At 45.2% G+C, this 15,910-nt stretch overlaps 2 protein-coding genes across 6 annotated transcripts in view; one reads left to right on the top strand and one right to left on the bottom strand.

Annotated features, from left to right (window-relative positions):
- Positions 1-4,635, top strand: part of elf1 (E74-like ETS transcription factor 1) — a 45,931-nt gene extending 41,296 nt beyond the window's left edge. For 4 of the 5 annotated variants that reach the window (XM_056600811.1, XM_056600812.1, XM_056600810.1 and 1 more), the window contains one exon: positions 336-4,635. In XM_056600811.1, coding sequence (XP_056456786.1) covers positions 336-1,164 — 829 coding nt within the window. In that variant the 3' untranslated portion in view covers positions 1,165-4,635. The remainder of the gene's footprint in view (positions 1-335) is intronic. The other variant, XR_008896800.1, reaches the window with a different exon arrangement.
- Positions 4,636-12,096: 7,461 nt separating this feature from the next.
- Positions 12,097-15,910, bottom strand: part of tnmd (tenomodulin) — a 34,056-nt gene continuing 30,242 nt past the window's right edge. The window contains exon 7 of the mRNA XM_056600832.1: positions 12,097-12,925. Within this exon, the coding sequence (XP_056456807.1) occupies positions 12,716-12,925 (210 nt within the window). The 3' untranslated portion in view covers positions 12,097-12,715. The remainder of the gene's footprint in view (positions 12,926-15,910) is intronic.

Below are 15,910 nucleotides of genomic sequence, written 5' to 3'. Positions count from 1 at the left end.
GCTCTACTTCTGTGGTTCTGAATACTGTTTGATATGGCATTAACTCGGTTCTGTGATTGCTTTCCCTCTGCCATGGAAAATAACTTTTTGAAATCGTCATGATACTGCAGTCAAAGAACTTCAGAAGGAGTCTTATAATTATACTGCGTATGCAATTGCCTTTTTTTAATCTATCTATCAAAAAAGGACCCAGATTTAAATAATAATTGTATTACAGTGGATTACAACGTAAACCAAATAAATAATACAGAATGCATAGAATGAACACCAGCCCTCCCACCGACGTTGGGCTCTGTGTGACGGCTGTTTGTTGAAACGCTTCCCTCTCCGCTCAGGACCATCAACGTCCCCTCCTCCCTGCCCATGGTCATCACCTCGTCCTGCTCGCTGCATTCCTTCCAGTCCCTGAGCGGCGTCCTGGGCAATGGGGACTCGCTCCACGCCTCCTCGCCGCAGGTCATCCTGCACACCGTGCCCGGCGGCGCCGGCTCTAAGGACGTGCTGACCATCCAGGCGGCCTCGCTGAACCCCGGGCACTGCCTGCAGGAGGGCCTGCCCCAGCAGCTCCTGGTCGCCACCTCCGCCTCCTGCCCGACCTCCGTCAGCCACTCCACCGCCGCCGCCTCCGCCTCCTGCCTCCCGGGCGTGGCCCGCCTGCTGACCCTGGCCGGCCCCGGGGCCCACGCCATGGTGGCCCACGGGGGCCACAGCGTGGTGGCCCAGCAGCCCGGCACGGTGATCGCCACCGTGCTGAAGGCCGGCGACCTCCACGGGCTGCAGGTCAAGGAGGAGATGCTGGACCCCAACTACTTCCAGGCCATGGTGAACGGCGACCCGTGCCTGGCGCAGGGCGGCTTCGACGGGCAGGACATGGAGCAGGAAGGGGCGGAGCTCAACTACAGGACTGTCGTCACCGACGCCCGCCACCAAGGCCTCGAGGGGCAGGCCGGCGGCGGCGGGGGCGGGGGCCGGGGCGCGGTGAACGGACACTTTTCCCAGAGCAGCGGTCCCAGCGAGGGCCTCACCCCGGTGGAGGAGCTGGAGGTGCGGGGGGAGATGTCCCTACAGGCCGAGCCGGGGCCCAAAGGGCTGCCGGGGCTGCCCAACGCCACCCAACTCCCCGTAAACTTTATCCAGATAAAGACGGAGCCCGCGGAGGTGTAGGGGCCGGCGGACTCTACCGTACGCAGTGGACGATGCGTATCTGAGCGACGGGGGAAAGGATGAGCTTCTTTTCACACAGAGAACGATCCGGTCCGCACGACGGACCACGTGACGCTAGAAGCGCTCGGGGATCGATCTCGGGGTTCTCTGGATGTTTGTCTGGTTGACGTACGGCAGGGTCGACCTCGTGTGTACTCTATGTTTATGTATTTGAAAGATGTCATTAGGATTTTTAATAAACACACCGTGGACGCAAACAAACACACACACAGACACACACACACAGACACACACACACACGTGCAGACACACATCTCGGTTCCTGTTAGGAGAACAGCCATTTGTCAGACTAGGGATCCTTATATACCAACTGTGCCAGTTAAGTTATTTTCTTCCTACGAGAACGTCGTACATGGCACGGCGTTGATGCAGGAGTAAAGAGACAGTGTCTCCACACAGGGGAACCACAACAACCAAACACAACAGAAGAAGATGAAAGCCAAAAGGTGCAATTAAATCTCATTTGAGAGATAATGTGCTTTTATTTGTTTGTTTTTTTCTCAAACGCCCAGTAATGCCGGAACAAAAGTAGCGGCGTTGTGGTGTTCAATCAGACAAAAATATATAGAGAAAAAAATCACACCAAAGACTAAACTGAAGAGTGCCTTAAAGGAAAGCTCAGCTCAAGATGTCCTCGGAAAAATATGAGTTTTTTTACGTTTAAAAAGTCAAAATTCCTCTCTTTGTATCCATTCTTTCTGTAATGTATGCGTTGCCCTCTCTTTTTGCCCTAGAAGCACTGTTTTTTTGACAATTCTGGGCATTTTCGTGTCCGCCATGTAAAGACTACTGTTGTGTTTGTAAATAGCTAAAGACAGCATGGGGACGAAGAGCAATGAAGAGAGGAAGATGAAAAATACAAATAATACAATATGAAATAGAATATATATGAATATATATATATAGAGAGAGACAATACAAATATACAATTGAGATACAATTTTAAGGCCACAAGAAATTTATTTATTTTTCGATTTTTCTAAATTCTGTATAAAAACGGCACATTTGTTTTTCTATTTAGCTATATCATGAGGGAATATTAGAGTAATATCTAAAAACCAGGATGTTGATTCGCTATTTCTGTCTTTTAAGACTGGCATTTTTCATTGTTTAAGCTTTCTGTGTAATCAGCATAGCTGTGCTATATTGTAAAGGCAGCACACGGATGTGTGAACGTCCCCCATGATGTGGATGATTTAAACATGCTTTATACCTTCCTTGCTTTCCTCTCTTCAGCGGACATACTTCTTTACCGATGCCATTTTACAGACTTTAACTGATTTATTTTAGACTCCGATTTTTATACGCTTAAAATAACAGTACCCCAATCACAATGGTACCTACCAAACTGTATATCTACCTTCTTCTGCTCATGGTCTTCTCCGTGGTGCACTATACTCTGTTGAATCTGGGCTTCCTTCATTCTATCGGCTGGTTGTTGGACCACTAAAGCAAGATGTATGATTGGACCAGGAGTCCATGCTAAAGTCTTATTGATTGTAATCACGGGGTACAAGTGTGACCCACATCTGCTCAGGGGTCATAGATGACGATTTGAATGTATACCCTACACAGCCCTACTGGAGAAATACAAACACAAAAATAACTATCGATGACACTGGATTGGGTGAAATGCTCCTTTTCCATGACATTGAGGTGGGGTTGAAACTGCTTTGTTTTTATTCATTTTCCTTAACAGTGTAACATATATCAGGTGCTGGCTTTCACACGCTGCCTTGGACCACTGTTTTTAAAACCTGGAAGTATGTCCGCTGCTCTCGTTCTCTTTGATTTTATTATCATCGTCTTTGTCTCTTTCGTTGTCCTCCCCTATGCTGAACATAGATTCGATTATTAAGGAACATTATAATGTTATAATTAAAAACAAGATGTACTTTAATGAAATGCATTATCTTATTTTTATGTTGACGTTTTTACATCTATGGTGGAAATGCATTAAACACACATGGTCGCGAAAGATAAACGTCCCGTGACTTGTTTTCAATCGCAAAGCCTCTCCTTCATCTTCTTCATCCTTTTCCTCGGCCTTGGTGCTCACCTTCTCCGAGCAGGGAGGCGTGCGGAAGAGAGCATCCCGCTTCAAGACGAACTCCCGGATCCGGCGATTGAGAGAGAGAGAGAGGGCGGGACATTCAGTTAGGTTTAGCGTCGAGAGCTTTACAGTTTATCTCAGTCGCTTTGGTACATTTCTCAGATCAGAATTGAAATTTGCAAAACAGTAAGTGCATTTCTCAAAACAATTCGTACAAATAGCAAAACACCATGGATTCCATGCAAAAGCCATTCTCTTGCTCAAAATCCTTAGTTCGTTTCTCAAAAGTAAATATCGGTGTCAATGAACATGTCAGTGCCATCACAATGACAAGTCCTTGTGTCATTGTGTACGGATAAGACAGTCAAATTGCTTAGTCATGTTGTCAATATAACAATGTACTCTGGAGGGATGTTCTGATGTAAACTATGGCTAAAGTTTTGAAGACAATTATTGTAAATTGTAAGTTACACCTTGGTGTATGTGAGAGATTGATTGCAAGAGACTGGACAAGATTCACATTCACGCTTTGACTGTACGGTAATTTGTTGACAGACCATGTCATTGCTAGAAATGTGAACATAGGAAAATCTCCTTAGGGTAAACTGTACATGCTTTGCTGTAGGAATTACAGTGCAGTCTTCCTACACCTCCTTACGTTCCTGTCTGTTGGGCCACAAATTCTCATTCTCACGCAGCCTCACTCCTCTTCCTCTTCTTCTCTCAGGCTGTTGACCCTGTCCAATTCCTTGTCCTTCCATTGTCACTTGTCAGACAATGTAACATTGTGTTGTGCTCCAGCTATATTGCCAGTTCATGGTTCAGGAGATGCACCTTTGAGCTACTTCAGTAAACTGGTTGATCGTTGGTTGACAACACTTCACACATTTCCCTTCTTTAGAGAAAGTCAAGATTCACCTGGTAGCACATATATATATATATAGGCCTATTGATGAAACGTCATTTAATCCTTTGTGGTATCGTTGTTTCGGGCTAGGTATGACTCGGGAGAGATAAATGTTCTACCTTGGTCATTCAGAGACACAAGGTCAACAAGCTGGCACTCTCGAGGTGGTTCATGAAGCATCCCTCGAACACAGGTAAGAATTCAGTTTATATTGAAATATGAAATAGGCGGAGTGGTAAATAAGCCACTCCTCCAGGTTCTAATTGACCCAGGTGGCCCTACGTCTCTCTTGGCCTGAAGGGCGGAATGACAAAGAGGCCATGTTTGTAGAGTCGTACTTATCTCGGTCCCATTGAACTGAATATTGTGTGTTGACCAATCTTTGTGTAGAAGAAGCTATTCAGGACTTGTGTTAGCACAACAAATATGTGGTCCAGTAGCTTGAATCCTGTGGTCTAAATAAAACATAGACTAAATGAATGTGTATATATATATATATATATATATATATATATATTAAAATAGGCAGTGGCTACAGTCAGAGGATCCTGTATCTGTTCCATCCTACCAAGTGAAGCACTGCCACACACAGGGACGCTCTGTCTCTCTCTCCTCTTCATCTCAACCCACCCCCCACCCACCTCTTTATCACTTTCTGTACCCCCTCACTCTCTTTATCTCTCTTCATCTCGGCCCTCCCCCAGCTCCCTTTTATCTATATTCCCATCTCTCTCTTCTTTACCCCCTCGCTCTCTCCCATTTAATCTCTCTCGCCCCTTGCTCTGTGCCTTAACCCCACTCTCCCGTTATCTTCAATGATCTCTCTCTCTCTCTCTCTCTCTCTCTCTCTCTCTCTCTCTCTCTCTCTCTCTCTCTCTCTCTCTCTCTCTCCTCCCCCCCCACAGACCCCACCCACACAGCTTGTGTGTGTGTGTGTGTGTGTGTGTGTGTGTGTGTGTGTGGTCTTCTGTGTGTAGGGGTGTGTGTGCGCACTGCAGTAGAGTTTATTGGGAGCTATCCTGCAGTGTGACTCCCGCCAAGAGAGAGAGGCCCACTGATCCACCAATCACGGCTGCTTTGCCTCCGCGCTCCCGTTTCAGAGCACGCCATCCGATGGACCTTCAAGTGGCAATGTGATTGGTCCCTGTTACTTTATAAGGCGGGAGACTTTCAGAATAAAAAAAAAAGAGAGGGACTATATTAATTATAGTTTAGTTAACAATTTGATTTTTTTATTGCTAATATGTTTGTTAATCTAAATTGCATAATTAAGTTATGTATAAAATAATAAAAACGTTTCTGTACTTTGGGGGCTTCCGGCAAATACTACTTCACTGTTTCGTATACCCTGATTGGACATAATTCAGTTTGGATGATTCAGCCTCCCCCATTACCCCACCCCGCCCCTCCTCCTAAAAACACCCCTCTTACGCACTAATACGCCCGTCCTGGCACTTAAAAATAGTGCTTAGCATCGTGTAGCATCTTACCCTAGCTATCTGTGTTGTGTACGGGGAATGGCCTAACCTAGCGATTTTTATTGCTTGGCACTTGGTTCTATGAACATCCTTACTTTACCAACAGAGATATATTCTTGTTTCACTTTCTTCTGTCAAATGTACTTTGTAAGTCGCTTTAGATAAAAGCGTCTGCCAAATGTCCTAAATGTAAACAAAACAAGGAGCGCTACTACACAATGTTCTGTAAAATCTAACCAGCTGTGCGTCTGTCTGACGCTGTGTGCAGCTGTGTTTCGGGAGTGTTGTAGTACGATTCCTGTAAAGAGAGGTACAGGCCAGCCAGCACTTTTCATTTGCAGAATACATCAGTGAGAGGACTTCATCGTACCGATAACAATATCGAGATAACTATCGATGGGCATTGACTACAGATATGTCAAGATAATGTTAAGTTATGAGCTAGTTGACAGTGCTGCTTTAACAGCAACAACAACAACCCTTCGGAGGTGTTTGCTCTGCGTTCGAGAACACAGAGGGAAGTAACCAACCCAGCAGAGGACCCGGAACGTGGCCCAGATGTGCTGATCCATGAATGAAATCTAGTTTGTAAATCCAGTTCTGGAGGCACGATCACAACACATTGTAGAGCTCATGGAAGACGATGTGTGCGATTATTATGGTAAATAAGAAATATACCCTAGAGAGGGTGAAAGAGAGTAAGGGGAGGGTTGAAGGGAGAGGGAGAGAGAGGGAGAGTAAGAGTTAGAGAGGAGGAGTGCAGAGATAGAGGGACTGAGAGAGAGAGAGAGAGAGAGAGAGAGAGAGAGAGAGAGAGAGAGAGAGAGAGAGAGAGAGAGAGAGAGAGAGAGAGAGAGAGAGAGAGAGAGAGAGAGAGAGAGAGAGAGAGAGAGAGAGAGAGAGAGAGAGAGAGAGAGGGAGAGAGGAGGGGTGCAGAGATAGAGTGAGTGAAAGAGAGGGAGATTGAGAGAGAGGGAGGGGTGAGAGAGGGGGTGCAGAAAGAGAGGGTGAGAGAGAGGGAGAGGGAGAAAGGGAGAGGGAGCGAGAGGGAGAAGGAGAGAGAGGGAGAGTGGGAGAGATAGAGGGAAAGAGAGCTCTTCCGGGGGCTGGATGGGGAAGTGTTTTGTGGCGCCCGAGGCCGGTGACACGACACGAGTGTTTACTGCGTCGCAGTGGGAGCTGTTTGAAGGATGATGCCTGACATCAGTGCCAGGCCTGCAGCTTGTTGCTGAGAGAGTACAGGGAGCGATGATTCCACCGCCATGCCAGCACAGCGCCTGGTGGGACATGACAGAGGAAGCGAGCTGTAGCGTGGTGCGGCCTGCAGGCTGGCGCAGCCTTCATGGCCTTGTTCCTCCCAGTTTAGGGACCAATCAGCTGTAGAATTAAAACCTTTTAAAATTTCAGTTAATATTAATTGTGTATTTTGTGCATGTTTTTCTTTTAACGCGCCGTTGTGAAAAACCCGTTGTTTTTGGTGTCGTCTGGTAGCCGACATGTGGCGGCGATGCCCCCGTCGTCCACAAGATGGCACTGGTGAACCACGTCTAACGCGAACCCAACCCTGGAAGAGATTCTATTCCTGAAAATAATTAGTTTAAAGTACGGAATTTAATCATACATTAGTTTACATTCTGCCCGGCCCAGAATGCAAACCCCTAAACGGATGGCTAAATAATCGTTGAAATAAAAATAAATAAACAGCTCGAGGTCATTTTTCTTCCACATATGATGCAGCAACAAATGGCCATCGCTCACTTGGGAATGTGGGAATGATATTCCCAACGAGCAGAATCATCTAGCCGCTCTGCATGGTGGTCAGACACACGCCTCCATCCTCAACCTCTCTCCATCCTCCTCTCCCGTCGGGGCAGCAATAAAAGTGTTTTTCATCATGAATAAAACATTAAAGGGAGGGATTTGAAATAAGAGACTAATTTGTTCTAATGCTTCGTTTGAGGAGCCATGGTTCTGTGTGGCGTTCTGCGCGCCTTAGGGGACGGGCTGTGCAGTTTCATAACCATTGTGGCGCCTGCTGGTTCTGAAAAAAATACTAACCCAACCGCCCTGACGGAATTCACATAATCTATCTATCTATCTATCTATCTATCTATCTATCTATCTATCTATCTATCTATCTATCTATCTATCTATCTATCTCTCTATCTCTCTATCTCTCTATCTCTCTATATGACTCTATCACTATCTCTCTATCCCTCTAACGCTCGATCTCACTATATGACTCTATCACTATCTCTCTATCTCTCTAACGCTCAATCTCTCTATGACTCTATCACTATCTCTCTATCCCTCTAAAGCTCGATCTCACTATCTCTCCATCTCTCGATCTCTCGATCTCCCCATCTCCCTATCATCCACCCACCCATCCCTCTGTACCTCAATAGAGACGTTGTTTCTTATCTGAAAGCTGCAGTGGGAGAGTCAGTGACTCCATATTGTGCGGGGTGTGTGTGTGTGTGTGTGTGTGTGTGTGTGCGTGCGTGTGGGGGGGGGGAGCCCTATGCAAAGCTTCCCATGGCTTTCGAGATCTCTGCCGCTCTAAACTCCTTCGTCTAATCGAGGCGGGGTGGTGCACCGAGGTCGGGCTTTTCTTCAGTTTTCGTCGTTCTTTTGTCTCAACAGCCGAGACAAGCGCTTTGTAAGCTAGCTTCGATATCTCTCTCCCAGCCGCTCCGAGTGAGCGGGTGCCACCCGGAATGCCTCCCCCCGTTCTCCTGCCAGGAGGAAGGCGATGGGAGTCTGCCTCCTCACAGCCATTTGGGAGGACCTTGTTTTAAAAGGAAGTGATCGAAGGCATGAAATCTCTCATTACTTTAATTTGATTCAACATTTCATGTTTGATTCCACCACAGCAAATTTAGTACTATTAGGAATGTAGATGTATCACATGCACGCACACACGCACACGCAGGCACACACACGCACACGCACACGCACACACACACACACACACACACACACACACACACACACACACACACACACACACACACACACAGGGAAGCACTGAAATCATCGTCAACAGACCATGCACATTGTTAGATTGATTGTAAGACTGAATTACGCAGACATTAGAGGATTCCGGTATGCAAGAAAATATTAGCATATATTATCATTAACAACCAGCATTATATGAAGGAGCGGTTTGGCTGCCATTTTGATGTTTAACCTCAAAACCGCCAGCATTATACATCAGTTCAACATGCAGTTCAACGTCACCCTACACTTTTGAATGTGTACCAGTTAATCAAACACTAGACAAACAACCCCAGTTTAATAAACACCACACATTATAGCAGTCTAGTTTACAGTATACAAACTACAGCAGTTTAACAAACAATACACACGCTATAGCAGTTTGGTGAACACAATACAAACTACAGCAGTTTAATAATCCTTACACACTATGGCAGTTTAGTGAACACAATACAAAATACAGGAGTTTCATCAACACTACACATTATAGCAGTTTGATAAACAGAATGCAAACAACTGCATTCTAATAAACACTCCACGTTGTAGAAGTTTAGTGAACAGGATACAAACTACAGGGGTTTCATAAACACTACACATTATAGCAGTTTGGTAAACCGAATACAAAATACAGCAGTCTAACAAACACTGCATACACTATAGCAGTTTAGTAAACATGATGCAAACTACAGCAGTTTAATAAAGACTGAACACACTATAGTAGTTTGGTGAACACAATACAAACTACTGCAGTTTAATATTCTTTACACACACTATGGCAGTTTAGTAAACAGGATACAAACTACAGCAGTTTAATAGATACTACACACTATAGCAGTTTAAACACAAATTACTGGAGTCTAATACAACTAAACTAAAGTGATGGAGAGAACATGGAGAGAGAGAGAGAGAGAAAGAGAGGGAGAGGGAGAGCGAACGTCGTTCAACAAATCAACATTTGTTTTATGAACTTTTCAGGATAGCCTGCGGGTTTGGCAGCGTACGAGTGTCAGTTCATTTGAAGTATGTCTGCAATTATTGCATTTGTTAACTCTTGCCACTATTTTTTTACTTGACATGGTTGCTTTGGGCTATGACACTATTGATTTAAAAAATACAATGTGGTTGCAGTGCAAACTCGTCTATTTATCAGAAAATCAACATTAATGTGTGTGTGTACTGTGTCGTAAATATTATATTCGTATGAAAGGACAGATGATTTTATTGACTGATTGGATATTTTCCGAAGTCTTTTGAGCCATAAGTCATCTTATTTTAAAATATGTCGCTTATGAATGCAATTCAAACACGTCCATTAAAAGAGTTGAAGCTCCAAGGCATGCCAAGTGAAGTAATGGTTGGTTGAAAGCTAGTCATTGCTATTATTTAGTGGCTTGGGGAAAGGGACCTTTTGTATTTGTAGCTTTTATACATCAATGTCTGAATTCTTTTTTTTTAATGGCTTACAGTAACAAACTGAATCTTTGCACTATTGATGGTAAATGGACTGCATTTATGTAGTGCTTTTCTAACCAGTGGTCATTCAAAGCACTTTATAATAGGGTTAGTCATCACCCAACAGTCACTCATTTATACACTCACTCACACACCGACGTCTAACATTCAAGGTCACGGCCATCTCATCAGAGGAGTCAGGCTTAGGTGTCTCGACACTCTGTCAAGGTGTCTTTGTAAGTCGAATCGACGTGTCAGAAAAATGTAGCGATTGTTGTGCTAGTGCTAACACCAGTTCTGATGTGACAACAACATACAAATGTTTATGGCTCTGAGAGAAGTCAGATCTTATAGACATGGCTTCTTTACCATTCCGCCCACACCAGTATAGACTGAAAAGGTACCTGGGTAAATCCGATCCTTTAGGCGTGGCTTTTTACCACTCCACCCATACCAGTATAGACTGAAGATGAACTTGGATCCGGTAGATGCATACGCTGCTTCTGGAACCAGCTCCAGAGTGCTCGTCAGTTTCCCTTGTATCTCTGAATAAACAATCGTGTTGGACCTTTCCTTCTCTTCGAGTTATAACTATCCCCAAAACCCCCATACCCGAGGCATCAGAGATGAGTGACACCACAGCATGGCCTGGCCTCTAGGAAGAAAAGCCTGTCAGTTACACAACGCTGTTTTGTGGTGGGGTTGCAGGATTGACTTTTCTTCATTTCCAAACCATTAAAGATGATCCAAAATAATTCAAATACAAACTGTGTCAACAGCAGCTGCCGTTCCGTACCCCTCTGGTGGAGACGATCCCCTGTGTCGGCTCTTCTGCTGAGTTCAGTGGTGCTGCGTGAACGGTACGTTCACACGTATTTAAAATGCAGATTCTGTCATGATCAGTTGTGAATACCTGAGACAGACAGGAGCTCTCTGTCTCCAAGGATACCGGCCGCTGTTTGATTCAATTGGTGTAAAATACAAATCAAGGTTTATAGATTATTCTTAAGGTATGTCAATTAGCCTATGCGAGGCTAATAGTAGCTATGCTATAGTAGAAAATATAATCTGTCAAATTGTCATATGTTTAAGGTCCATGTTCTCGTCATTTAGTGGAGGCATCGCCCCTCGTTGTTGGAAACTCTGATAAGCCGATCTATTATTTCCAAGCATTTAAACCGCATAGAAGTTACCAAAAACGAAGCATCATTGAGCCGCATATCTTAAAAAAAACCCATGATAAACGATCGACAATCCGTCTACGATGGGCCTGACTAGATTAGACTACAAGATCGTAGAGATCCTTATTCCACCGGTATGTTTTTTAAATCAACTCACGTCGACGGCACGCGCCCCTATCTCTTAATATCACCTTCGGAACACACCATATGGTGCCTCGTTCTTCTTTCTGCAGTTTTACTAGCGGCAGACCATACTGTTCTGCTGTACCTGGAGAGACGCCAGTTTGACCCTGAAAAAAAACACATTATTTACAGGAGGAGCTTTTTAATGAACCACTCTGAAAATATAGGGCGATGTATAATGTGTGTGACCAATCCTAAACACCAGCGATTTATGGCTCCCCCATCACATCTATCTGCTCTGTTTATCGCCCCCCCCCTCCCTGGTCAGGGTCAGTGTGCCAAGAGACGGCACCCTCCCCACTTTTAGACACCCTGCTTTCTGTCTGTCTGCCTGCCCCATGCAATCGAGTGGATCTCGAACACGTGTACCATTCACATACCATTAGGCAATTCAGAAACTCCAATTAGCCTAATGTGTGTTTTTTGAGACGGCAGCAATAGATCATGGAAATTAGTGGATATTCTTTAAGGCTAAATACAAATATATATGAAATATTACATTAAATATTATATATATAATGTATAACTAGTTGTTCTATCCTTTCATCACATCATATTATATTATATGAAATCAACACATTCAAACACATCACACATAAGACAAGAGATGATTATCTTATATTCAAAGATATTATTTTAATCAGTTACAAAAGAATTGAATGGAACCAATGTCAAAGATATGGCATCAAATGTTACTTTGTTTCGTCTAAGAATAATCTTGATATCTTAACTTAAATATACATTAGTTTAGATATGCTAAAACATACATGGTGAAATACTGCGTGTCTTTGCTAAAAATAGAAACAGCCACAATGCATTTTATACACATTGTTGTTTGTTTGTTTAACGCAGCATCTAACCTAGCACCACAACAAGCCTAATTCCCCTTCCCACACTAAGTCTCCTTGCTCTTTCTTTTTTTACACACAACACGAATGGCAAACGAATGTCGAGTGCCTCGGATAAAAGGCACTTTAAACATGCAAAAGGACAACATCACTCCCGACACAAAAGCCAGCAGGTGAAGAAAGAATTCAGCCACCACACTGGACTCACAACAAGGCTACTGTTCACTAAGCTTTTCATTTCATTGTGGAGCACATAATAAATGTGTGCCACGGGTTTTCTGCCTGCACTAGACGTGTGTCGGCGGTATTGATGGATGGGAAGCAGCACCAACAATGACGTTAACAATATTGAATGCAGGGCAGCAAATAAAAAAGGAACACCACCAGTCCTTTCAGACCCTCCCCAGCATGCGGGCGATCCACCAATTGCAGGGCATGACGATCTGGCAGATGACCCGCCCCCCTTGGTAGAAGTACGGCCAGGGGTTGTACCCGCCCAGGGGCTCGTAGTAGCGCCGGCAGTAGCGGTACCCGCTGCGGCAATGCTGGCAGCAGTAGCCGTTGTCGTCCAGGCGGTTGTCCAGCTCGATCCCGGCGTCGCGCTGCAGAGGACACAGAGGCCAGGGATCCATAGTGACTACATTACCCAGAACGCAATGCAGCACTGGGACTCCCTGCGGCTGTGGGATGCAGAGGCTGGATCACACAGAGGCAGAGGGACAGAGGACTGGGGTGTGTTCTGGGTAATGTAGTCCCCGACATCACATAGAGGCAGAACAGTGGGTTGTGTACTGAGTAGTGTAGTCTCCATGGATTGTGTTCTGGGTAATGTAGTCTACATCACACAGAGGCAGAAGAGTGTGTTGTGTACTGAACAATGTAGTCTCTGACACACATAGAGGCAGAACCGTGGCTTGTGTACTGGGTAATGTAATGTAGTCTCCATCACACAGAGGCCAATAGAGAGAGAGAGAGGCAGAGCACTGGATTGTGGTAAATGATGAGCATGCTGTGGTTGTACTGTAGGTCACACAGTATTTATGGCAACGCTAAACGGACGCGCAAAGATCAAACCGCATCCAAGTCTGATCTTTTCTTTACCTGTTTAACCGGGATGAACAACGCGAGGCGACAGGTGACGAGGGAGATCACGATGGCTGTGAAAGTGGGTCGGCTTGATTTACAGTAAGGTCTGACTGGGAGCATAAAAAAAAAGGGTGTAATACCCTTGACCTTTTCCCGCATGCACCAGAGCCATCGCTTACTCCTCAGCCGTGAGGTGCTTCATCTCCGGCTCCTCACCCCGCCCCCCCCCCCCCCCCCCCCCCCCCCCCCCGGCCCGAGCGGGGGCCGTGACTTTGGCGTTTACCGGCATAATTACAGCGTCCCTTTCATCTCTGACCCCTCCCTCCCCGGACTCCGGCCCTGCACTCCAGAATGAGCGGCCCTTCTCCGTTAAAGCGTTGGCATTAGAGCGAGGCGTCTCACTGCCTCCCCCTGACCTTGACTCTTAAGTGGATGGCACATTCCTGGAGCAATTAGCAGGGTAATGATCGCCTAACAAGCATTCTTTCATTCGCCCGCACCGGTTTGCCTCTGAATTAATAGAGGGGCCCGAAACCCAAATGAAAGGTAAATTGGGTAGAATTAATGGCCCTTGGTTTTTTCCCTTTCCCTGCGAGTTCTTTCTTCTCCTCCTCCTCCTCCTCCTCCGTCGCCGTGTCCTGTGCCATCTCCACCCGGCGGATCTGCCAGGCCTTTGATCAGGAGGAGCTCAGTGCAACGCTGGGAACAAGTGCCACTTAACTCGCCCCGCTAGTTGAGGCTGTGAATGCCCTCAGTTCGCATTTGACCACATTTCAATCTTCTGGAGTAAATGAATCCTGGGAGACAATCCCCAGCAGTCTGTCTTGTTAAAAAGCTGTCTGAGGGTCCGGAGATAGCCCCCGCAGACGGGCGCTCCGGAACAAGTCGGCGGTGCTTGATACAACCGCAGTATGTCTGCCAGGGTTATATATTTATCTATCTGTGTGCATGCCATGCAGTGATCATTTTCAAAATCATTGTGGCTCAAAAATAACAACCCTACAAGCTGCCTGCCGCGCCTAGGTAGGACAGGAGTGTGTTGAAGGTGGGATGGATTTATTGGTCGAGGACTCTGGTAATACAATTAAGGATTTATAGTTTCTGTCAGGTTTAGGGTCAACCTCTTCCTGGCAACAGGAAGACATCTTTTTAAGCAAAGAGATGTGGTGGATAGATCAGCGGTAATCATACAGTATGTGCATTTCACAGATGGAGAAACAAGTTAAAATCATTCAATAGATCAATGATAATTATAGATTCAGCCCACAGCCAAGCGGTAAAAATCGTATTCTCTGAATCAGAAAATTACCGAAATATTTTATTCAAATAGTGTTCATCATCGATCAAAACAAACAGCTAAACAGGTAGCATTGTACCTGAAAGAAAATTAATCATAGCTATTCTTTTAAAACGGGGAGCACATATTAATCATTTTAGGTGGAGTGTTTCTATGTCTGTGTTCGTGTGTGTGTGTGTGATGTTGCCGTTTTCGAAGTGGTGCACCTTGGGAAATCTCTATCTGCCACTAACAAACAAGCAGCATTAATGAAGAGCCAAGTTATTACCCCTCTGCTCCATCAGATTTCATCATCACACACACACACACACACACACACACACACACACACACACACACACACACACACACACACACACACACACACACACACACACACACACACAAACAGGCACAGAGAGACAAACAAACAGACATATGTATGCACAACACACAAGCCATGCTAATTGCAAGGCATGCCATCTAAATGAGTCCGTGGAGCAGAAAACTTTGTCAGTCATTCAATAAGACGTAATGTGTGAGAGCACAGCGCGCTTAATTTCCACACTAGTTGGCCGTCATTTCACACACGGATTACCACTCTTCATGGCTTTGAAGCACATGCGTGGATATGTTATTAAATCTCCCATCTTAGCTCAGAATTGATTCTAATGAAGCAGGAACCGACCACAGACGATGGAAGAGAAACAGGGACAGCTTATGTTTGAACAGAACTACTTGTGTACATGTTGACAGTCAGAGCTGTGTGTGTGTTTGTGTGCGTCCGTCCATCTGTTTGTCTGTGTATGTCTGTTTTTGTATGTATGTCTGTAGGTAATTTCTGTATACTGTGCATGTATCTACACCGTCTCTACACCGTCTCTACACCGTCTCTACACCGTCCCTAACTCACTATTTCTCACACAGAACGAACACTGAACACTGAACGAACACACAACAACGAACACTGGGGCACACATAGACACAAAACTATAAACACAAACAAACAAACACACACACACACAGCAACACACACACACACACACACACACACATGCACACATAGACACGAAACTAGACACACACACACACACACACACACACACACACAACACACACAACACTGTTGCACACATAGACACGAAACTAGACACACACACACACAAACACACACACATACCCACACAACACTGTTGCACACATAGACACGAAACTCGACCCACAC

Source organism: Gadus chalcogrammus, chromosome 10 (assembly GCF_026213295.1).
Source record: "Gadus chalcogrammus isolate NIFS_2021 chromosome 10, NIFS_Gcha_1.0, whole genome shotgun sequence".
In the NCBI taxonomy this organism is placed as follows: Eukaryota; Metazoa; Chordata; class Actinopteri; order Gadiformes; family Gadidae; genus Gadus; species Gadus chalcogrammus.
The sequence above is the reverse complement of the archived record's forward strand: the minus strand, read 5'-3'. Positions and strand labels throughout refer to the sequence as shown.